Source organism: Paroedura picta, chromosome 1 (assembly GCF_049243985.1).
Source record: "Paroedura picta isolate Pp20150507F chromosome 1, Ppicta_v3.0, whole genome shotgun sequence".
In the NCBI taxonomy this organism is placed as follows: domain Eukaryota; kingdom Metazoa; phylum Chordata; class Lepidosauria; order Squamata; family Gekkonidae; genus Paroedura; species Paroedura picta.
Window position 1 is genome coordinate 108,583,941 of NC_135369.1, and position 9,886 is coordinate 108,593,826.

At 38.9% G+C, this 9,886-nt stretch overlaps 1 protein-coding gene across 2 annotated transcripts in view; it reads left to right on the plus strand.

Annotated features, from left to right (window-relative positions):
- HBS1L (HBS1 like translational GTPase) overlaps positions 1-8,224 on the plus strand; it is a 54,313-nt gene extending 46,089 nt beyond the window's left edge. For both annotated transcript variants that reach the window (XM_077352165.1, XM_077352176.1), the window contains 5 exons: positions 2,556-2,646; positions 5,066-5,174; positions 5,607-5,707; positions 6,950-7,094; positions 7,586-8,224. In XM_077352165.1, the coding sequence (XP_077208280.1) occupies positions 2,556-2,646; positions 5,066-5,174; positions 5,607-5,707; positions 6,950-7,094; positions 7,586-7,597 (458 nt within the window). In that variant the 3' untranslated portion in view covers positions 7,598-8,224. The remainder of the gene's footprint in view (positions 1-2,555; positions 2,647-5,065; positions 5,175-5,606; positions 5,708-6,949; positions 7,095-7,585) is intronic.
- Positions 8,225-9,886: the final 1,662 nt, after the last annotated feature.

Here is a 9,886-nt window from a genome sequence, read left to right on the forward strand (position 1 = left end):
TAGGAACTATTATGGTGTTTGGTATTTATTAATACTTAGTTTAACAAGAAAGCCAAAGCAAAATGTAAAAATAGAGCTTGATCTAAAGATTCTTAAACAGTTTTTATAGGCTGATAATTATTACTTTACCGAGTTTTGCCCATAAGAGCATTTCTGACAGAAGCAATAGTAAATCTTATTGATAGAATACCGAACCAGGAATATAATGAGGGAGCAAATGTAGCTTACAGAAAAAGAAAAATAATGCAGTTTAGTTGATTTGTTCAGTGCTTTGGTTTATACTACTTTGAAACTGGCAGCAATCTGGGGCTCCACTTTCTGGCATTTGCAGAGGGAGAAGAGGATAGTGCAGATCTCATTGCTAAGGATTTCACTTTGTTTAAAATCATGATGAACATTTCCAGATCAACAAAACCTTCAAGACATCTCAATATGATAATTAAGAGAAAATGATTATAGACCCCATTTATGCAAGATCATCTGCATGCATGCAGTGCCTCAAACACTGAAGCATATGAGAAAGATGCTGCTCATGAGATTTGTGTGCAAAAGCTCCAGTGTACATCAGGACTGCTCTGTGAGCAAAGGAACTCCTGCATTACTACTAATTGTACTCACCTCCCTTGGTCTCCTCATTGATGGTAGCCGGTGCTGGTCCCGTTCATTTTAATGTTACTGATCTGCATGTTCAGAGCTTAATGTGAACAGGGGAAGAGCTTGCTGATGAAGGATTTGTGTCTGTGTGTTGCCCTGTTATGAACCTTAGTGGCAGACTTGCTAGGCATTGGGAGGGAATCTTAAGGTAACACACAAATATAGAAATAAGAAAGATGATTAGGGGAGAGTAGTACAGTCATCTGTGTCATGTTGTCTGAAATAAAGATTGCCCTCATTCACCTGATCAGCTTCAAAGGACATGGCCTTGACTATGGAGCATTTCACTTTTCGCATAGTGAGATGGACCTTTCAATTTGAGAACCATTTGTCTCTTTGGTAAAGGGCATATAGTTGTTGGATAACAACATTCCAAACTGGACCATTATGAACTGAAGTAGACAGGCTTGGTGGAGGGTCCTGAGTTACATACCTAAATGTTTACATGTGCTTATAAAATGCCCTATTCTGCTTTGAAGCTGAACTAAAGAAAAATGTTCTCAGAAGTTTTTTTGTATGCCTATTATGAGAGGGGATGATTTGAAATGTTTGTGAAGGCAACACCTAGGAGGTTTTTTTTCTTTTTTCCTTTTAGAAGACAGCTTTTCTCCTTGACAATTTTCATATTCCAAAGCAAGCTAACCATGTTTAACCTCCATTAATATCTAGTGGATGGCTTTGTGAAAATATTTAAAACGGCTAAAATGCTGCAGGTGGAAGATGGGAGGCTTGTGGCTTTTGTCCATGTTTCTACTACGTTAATTCTAATTAATAACTGGATAGTTTATGCAAGTCTGTAATATCAGTACTGTTTTAATGGACGAGGCTTAATTGTCATTCTGAGATGACAGTCGTGAGTTTGAAATACATGCTGTTTTTTTCCCAAACCGTAAGAAAGACTTGAGGGAGCCTCTTGTGGCACAGAGTGGTAAGGCAGCCGTCTGAAAGCTCTGCCCATGAGGCTGGGAGTTCAATCCCAGCAGCTGGCTCAAGGTTGACTCAGCCTTCCATCCTTCTGAGGTCGGTAAAATGAGTACCCAGCTTGCTGGGGGGTAAACGGTAATGACTGGGGAAGGCACTGGCAAACCACCCCGTATTGAGTCTGACATGAAAACGCTAGAGGGCGTCACCCCAAGGGTCAGACATGACCCGGTGCTTGCACAGGGGATACCTTTACCTTTAAGAAAGACTTGAAACGTTAAACACTATATTAATTTGGCCATGTTGCTCTGTAGCAGATAAAATTATTCTACAGTGAAGCATTATTAGTACTTTTTAGATCTTTTTAGATATAATCGTTGTTGAATACCTTTTCTGTATATGATCTCCTATTATTGATTCCAACAAACATAAATGCTTCAGAGGCTTTGTGTATATACACAGTCACTTATGTATTACAGGATTTCTTTAGTAAACTTTGTATAAGATGTTGATGATTAGTACACATTTTAGTGTGCCATGTAGCGTACTTGTTTGTTTCGCCATTACATAGAAAGAAAGCATGAACTCATTTGTTGAAAAATGAAAGCAGGTACCACCAAAATATTTAAAATAGCTAAAATACTGTGGGCAGTGTGCCTATACATAAAGAGCGGAAGATGGGAGGCTTGACAAATTCTTGTGCGGTCATACTTTCAAAATTGTGATAACTACAAGGTGACGTGCTTAGAGTCCGAAGTTGTGACTTGCCAAAAACTTTCTGAATATCCAAAGTAATGATGGTTCCAGAAAACAAAAACGTTGTTCGTCTGAGGTTTTAGTCAACAGCTTTTACTATCACCTCATTCATACTGAAAACTGATGAGCAGTGGTTTGTGCAGCAGAATTGGCACAAACAGAAATGCTTGTAGCTGTTAAACCAAGGTAGTTTACTGTTCAGTTCTGGTTTTACTCATTTCTAGGAATTGCCCTGCACAGTGAACCAGTGGATTGGGCTGCAGCAGGAGATCACGTTAGTCTCACTTTGACTGGCATGGATATCATCAAAATCAAGTGAGTGCAGAAAAGAGTTGTATTCTAAGCAATGATTTGTTTACCCAGAAACTTTGTAACCGTTATGCTGGATAATCAGTGGTTTACCAGTTTTTTTGGGGTTTTTTTGGGGGGGGGGGAGAATTTGGCTACCTGAATCTTTCAAGCAATAGTGAGGCAGGCCATAGGCAATGAAAAACTGGCAGCAAATCAGACAGCTTTGTTAAAAATTTAATGCTGCATCAGGTAGCGTACAAAGTATAGTCTCTGACATGCATAGTTCCATTTTTTGAAAGTTACACTAAAGCCCAAATGAGTATCCATTTGGTAAAGACCCAGTTCTAGCCACTGAATTTAGTTTCACAAAGACCCAGTGGAACAGTTTGCAGCCTTATGAATATGTCCCTCTGCCTTCCCTTGCTGAAATGGATTTCTTCCCCATCGTTCTCCCAAGTTAACTGTAGTTTTATGTTGCTGATGGAAAGCAATTTCCCTTGTATCCTTGGCTCACAAAACATGTTTCTGGTTTACAAGGGAACCATGTTTTGTCCATGCACATGTCACTCTAAGCTGTACTCCTTCTTTAGGTTAATGTTAAGAGGGAAGGAATGAGCTCATTTGCAACTTGCAAAGCATGGTTTCAGAAAACAGGTTTTAAACCAGTATGTTAAACTGAAGTGGGCACAGTAGTAGGATAAGAGAACATATCCTCTATTAAATTTTGGCTCCATGTATGGAATGGTGGATTAATTTGGTTAATTCCATGTGTATAGCTTCAGTTATTCCCGGTATCAAGTTCTTGCTGTCCAACTGTTTTTCCATGCCAGTTTGTTGTTGTTGTTGTTATTATTAATTACCCGCCGCCCCCCGAAAGCTTGAGGTGGGTTACAACATTCAATAAAACCCCCAGTACAATATAAAACCCAGTACATACAAAACAACCCCCCATCAAAACCAAGATATAACCATAAAAACTCTTCCTGATCTAAAAACCTCCAAATCTTCATCATCTGGAGGGGGTGGTACAAGAGGGTACTGATTGACCTCGCTACTGCCCCTATAGGGGGCCCTCAGATCTTCCTTGCCGCCCGACCTCAGCCATAGACCTGGCGGAAGAGCTCCATTTTGCAGGCCATTTTCTGTCAAGGCAAACAAAGTTTTGAGTGTTTGTGGATATTGGTTTCACAAATTTAACCATAAGTTAAAACCATGTTATTGCTTTATGTCTGGAATACAGCCATACATTAGGAATGTTCCTGTAATGGGTTGGGAATGGTATGAAACACAGAACTGGATTCCAAGCATTGTGCAAAGGGTCTTGCTGAGGTCATTTGTCTTGTTGCTTGATGTATCTGGATTGTGTTTTTTTACAAGAGAATATGGTCTGGCAATCCAGTGACTCTAGACACTCTATTTACTTCATTTATATGCTTCCTCCCTCCCCAGTGGGGACCCAAGCACCTTCCATAATTCTCTTCTCCTCCATTTGTCCTCTCAATAATGGGAGGAGGGGTAGGTGAGGCTGAGAGTGTGTGACAAGCTCAGAGTCCCCCATTAAGCTTCCATGGCAGAGCGGAGCCTGGGTATCCCAGTTCTTAATTAGACACTCTAACCACTACAGCACAACTTTGTCCTGTTTGTTGCCACTCAGTAAGATGAATTACTGGATGCTACATTAGCTGTAAGGCAGAAGTGCAAAGGGGAGAAGAACTTTGCGCCTAGTGGCCATGACTACATCACAGCTAGGGACAAGGGAAAGGAATAGCAAAATATTAGGTTCCCCCTTTTTAAATCACCAGTCTGATTATCAAAAGCTTGGGGAGGGTGATGAAATTCTCTTGCCAGATTTTTATGACAGTTTTGTGAACTGCTTTGTCAACACAGAAGTTACTCAGGGAATAATAAAATGAACTGTCTGCATGGAAAGTGCATATTTTATGTACTTGTAATTTAGCACTAGTTTGATACAGTAAATACTATCATGGGTGTCCCAAGATATATAAAAGAACTATTTCCAATGCAGTGTTCCTTCTTGTCTTTTGTGACTGAAAGAACCAACAAATACCAGCTGGATAGAAATGAGGCAGAAAACCAGCAGCCCTTAGCCAACATTTGAATAGGAGGCTTTCGTCTTCCCTTTATTGCAGCTGACCAATAACTACAAGGTTTGTAAGTAGTGAGGCCTTGCCAGCAGCCAGCTCAGGGTGTTAGTGGAGGTTGTGCTTGGAAAAAGAAAAGGAAGCAAAGTAACAGACTTACTGGGATGCACAAATGGTGACCGCGTTATGTACATCAGGCAGACTAACCAGCAGTTGTGGTTTAAACAGGTTACGGTTTCCTGTTACGTCTAATTGAAGTTAGTGTGTGATGACATTAAAAAATATGAAAAGCTATTGTCTGTAAATAGTCTGATTGGTTTCTACATTTTCCTCTTTTGCAGGGTTGGCTGTATATTTTGTTGTCCCAAGGAACCTATCAAAGTCTGTACACGCTTCAGAGCACGACTCCTCATCTTCAATATTGAGATTCCCATCACCAAAGGATTCCCTGTGAGTCTGGACACTGAGTGTTTCCAGTAGTTCTTAACATTTTTTAAACACTAAAATATATATAATGCTCACCTTATTAGTAGAGTATTGTCTATTGATGCTTCCTTGTCACCCTGAGAAATAGAGCACAGTCTACATCTTGATATTGTGTTTGACAAGATGACTTTATTCAGTAATTCTTGGAAGACACAAAGTCATGGAAGAAGGTATTGGACAAGAGACTAGACAAAATCTTCAGACAAGATTGCACGGCTTTTGTGCCCAATGGGTTGCATGATTAAATGAGAATATTGGACAATATAATAGAGGGTGGGTTTTATGCAAAAAGCAAAATCTCATCCTGTCTTCTGGGAAATGAATTTTCTGGAATTGTATTCAGCTACTGAATAAGCTTCAGGAGCATTATCAATTAAAACAAAACTATTGTTCTAGGTGCTTTTACATTATCAAACTGTGAGTGAGCCTGCCACTATTAGAAGGTTATTGAGTGTGCTTCACAAGAATACAGGAGAAGTCACAAAGAAAAAACCTAAGTAAGTATTTTAGGAGATAGTTTACTCATGAAAAATTAAGTCTGAATGAATATCATATAATAGAAGTCCTGCTTGACTGTGTTTTAAAGTTAGACACTGACTGGCATTATAGTAATGTAATAGCAAATAATAATCTGTGTAGGTCTCAAAATACTGTGAAATATATTTTTATCCTGTTGAGGGATAGGGAGTTTTATGAGCATGTCTACCGCCATATATATGATCTTTTATGGCTGCAGTTCTGTATTTGCTTGCTTGAAAGCAAGCCTCCTTGACATTTTGAAGAAGACATGCATACAACTGAAAGCCATTTGGAGTGAGGCGGGAGGGAGCAGTCAATAAGATACCAAGGATCTTCTCCCCTTCTCTGGAGCTCTCTGGAACTAAAGAAGCAGAGGATGGAGAAGGATAGCGTATTTTAAAGAAAGAGGGAAATCTAGTGCATTTTCTTCTATATAGCTGGGAATCCATTTCTGTGTGTGTTTGTTTTGCTTCAGAACTTAATGAAGACAGAATATGAAAGACTTTAAAATTATTATGTGAGCAGAATTTTGGAACATTTTACCTGAGGAAATTGGGAGTAATTATAGAATTTATAGAAAAATAAGGAAATCCGTGTCCCAGATAGGGACTACTTCAATTAGAGCTGAGATTTTGAGTGGCTTTTACTGTCTTTCAATGTAATTCTCTTTGGGAACTCTTAGAGAATGAATTTTATTTGTGATCAGGTACTGTCTGCTGCACTGGAGGCTTGTCCCAGGTTTTGGGGTGAAGGTGTTCAACATACAACGTAGATATTGTTCAAGCAGAGGAGGAAAATATTTGCTGAATAAGTGCTCTACAGAGCTGTTTGTGATGTCTGCTTGTGGCAGAAACATCCAGACGGCATGGTTTGGATGTGTCTCTCCTTTGACTTCTTCCATTTCTTTAATTTTATGTACTACATTATTGTATGCATGCAAACGAAGTTGCCATCTGCTTTAATAGATTTCTGTTCTTGGCAAAAGGACATGGAAAGTGAGTCATAGAAAGGAGCATCCAAAACTAAATTTGATTGCATTAATGCAAAAATGTATGGCTCTTAAAAGAGCAGTTTCCTTGAAAATATGTTCTAGAAAAGAAATTGTCTCTGCACTTGATCTGGAAATTAAATTAGCTTCAGGTTTAACTTCAGCCTAGAGATTGGAAACACACTTTTTCACAATAGTACAGTTGATGAGAAAGTTCTGTTTTTCTTTTTAGGTGTCTGGCGAAAGGACAGAATGCTATAATAGAATTGCAGACACAAAGACCTATAGCTTTAGAACTTTATAAAGACTTTAAAGAACTTGGAAGATTTATGTTACGCTACAGTGGATCTACTATAGCAGCAGGAGTTGTCACAGAGGTAGAGTATGATTTATACATTATTTTATTAATATTAATAGTAATTATAAAATCAGTGGTGTTCTAATAACTGTTTTTGAAAGTATCCACATATACCAGGTTACTGGTATATGTGGATACTAGTATATGGTTACTGGTATATGTAGATACTAGAAAATGCTACCAGTTTACTCCATAAAGATACTTTACTTTGTGTAAAGACACTCTCCAGGGTTTCAGGCCGGCTACCTAAGGTCATTTAAGTGCGAGGCTAGGGATTTTCTTGAGAATATATAAAACAGATGCTCTTTTGTTTAAACTATGACCTCTATACCTTTGAGAAAGTTTCAGAATTAGGACTGTATATAGTAAGTCACTATTCAGAAGTTTTGGATTCAAACTGGTAAATGTTCACTTGAAACTCTGATGCATAAACTCATACTCTAATTATTTGCAGTGTCTTTAATATTTCCTCTTTGTGTTTTTTCACTTCATATTCTTGGGTTTGTTTAGATTAAAGAATGATCATGGTACCAGAACTTTAGCAATTCAACCAAATGGAGGAATCTGGCTGAATAACCTTGTTTGAAGAATCTTGCATCCGTTGAAGGAACAAAGGCAATTGGATTGTTGAGAAGAGGGAAGACAGTATTGGGAATTCTGCAAGCATTTGTAGGCCATCATTGCTGCAAAACAATATGCCAACAGGGGAAATAATGAAAATTGCACTACTTCATTGCACAGTTTCCGGTGTATTTCCAGACTGAAACCTTACCCCATCAGGTGGACCCGTTTATGAAAAGTTGATCAGAATAATGTATTAAAGGATGGTGACTCATCATGAAAAAAGCTTGTTACTTCCGGCCTTAAACTTTGTTTACAATTTTTTTTGAGCTGCTTATTTGCTGCACACTTTTTCATAAATTACTTTAATTGGGCTGAAACATTTAGGGTTTTTATACAAACACACTTTCCAAGAATCTTGTTTCCTTCTGTTTCAGAAAACAGAACATAATGCTGCACCCAGAAATAAATTTATTCCTATCCTAATTTTATTTAAAAACTTATTTGTGTAGATGTAGTTTGTCCAATAATGGCTAATCTTATTTTTTAAATTGTAGAAGTATAATAAACTACTTGGTCTGAGCATAATGCTGGTTTCTGTGTAGTATTTTATAAATAGTATTTTATAAATAAAAGCCATGAGAATAGTCTTTTCTGAACAGTTGTGTATCATAGGATACTTTTAATAATTTAAACACACAGGCGCATACCAGCATAGAACATTGATGTCTAGTGATTTGTAAGCAGTTATTGTACTTTTCATGTTTTGGAAGTCTTGGGAGCTCTAGAGCTATGTCTAGATAATGTATGCATCATCTTTAAAGGATGGGTAGGCATGCACATAAAGATATATACTTATCTTCAGATATTTCTTAGATACTTCTTTAAAAATGTAACTGGTGTGCTCCTGCCATTTGAAGCTGTAGTCACTATCCAGTGAAATCAAGCCCAACCTGCAAGTGGAGCTTTTTGCATTTCATGGATGATATTGAAATTTTGCTATATGAGTTAAAGTTGTTATATGAGTTAAAGTAGCCATTCCCTCCAATTAATATATCTGTAATGGGGGAAAATTTTCCAGCGAAACGCTCCTTCTTGTTGCCATAGAATGGCAGATACTCATTTTTTCCTTTACTGTGCTCCTCTGACCAAAGGTCTTGAGCAAAATGATATATATGCTCCACCCTCCATTAATGCCTCAATGAGGCCGATTCTGCATGGTGGCAGCTGCTCCAGGCTGTTACCAATGTGGTGCTGCAGAGTTTTGTGCTCTGCAGCTTTCTATGTCCCCATGGGGGAAACATTTCATTGCTGGATCTGCTGTGGTGCTGAAATATGTCCCTTCGGGGAATGCAGCGGTGGCAGACAGATTCTGCCATGGGGGGGGGGGGGAGGTTTTTTTTTATTTTGCAGGAAGGGTGGCATTGTGAAGCCAACTGGGCCAATTTGTGTCCTCTTTGGGCCACCGTAGGCCGGGGAGGAGCTGGGCCTTCTGCATGGGCTGCTGCTGGACAGGCCCTTTGGCCCCTACTTTTAGAAAGGGACAGCGGACACCGTATACCCTGTCCTTATGGAGCATAGTTTTTGCATGACATAAATCTCAAGGCCTGTTCCTTTGGCATAGTTTTGAGTGTTAACCACTCATTTTTGTGCAGCATTAGTGCAACGTGTGGTTGTTTTGGAGCCATATATCACGCAAAGCACACTGCCGTATTGGGGAGACTTCACATACTTGTTAGCAGAGGTAGCAAACCACAGAAAAGGTGGGATGACACTTAGGAAACCGAGTGCCTACATCCCTATAGTTGCACTGACAGGACAAGATGCATACCTGGAAATCCACTCAGGTCACAACAAAAACTGCAGAAGAATGGCAGCATTCAGAGTTGCGGTGTAAGGAAATACACAGACATATCCTGCAAGTACCACTCATAGCTGTTCCACACTAGACCATGAGAACTGGGCCTTAAAAACATCCGAAGTATGTTTCAGCCAACAACAGTCCCTCTGTAGAATGCATTTTTAGTGTCTGGAGTTGTAAATAGCCAGTTATGGATGCAGTAAAAGAAGTACAAGAAGTACAATAAGAATTAGCGATATACTGACACTCCCAATATTTATTTTTAAAATAACCCAGAAATTGTATGTGTGGAATGGGTGTGAACTTACAAGTATTGCTAGATGTTTCACTTGCCTGAAACACACTCCCATTTTTAAAATTTATACATCACTTTTGTCCCCTGTTGGGAC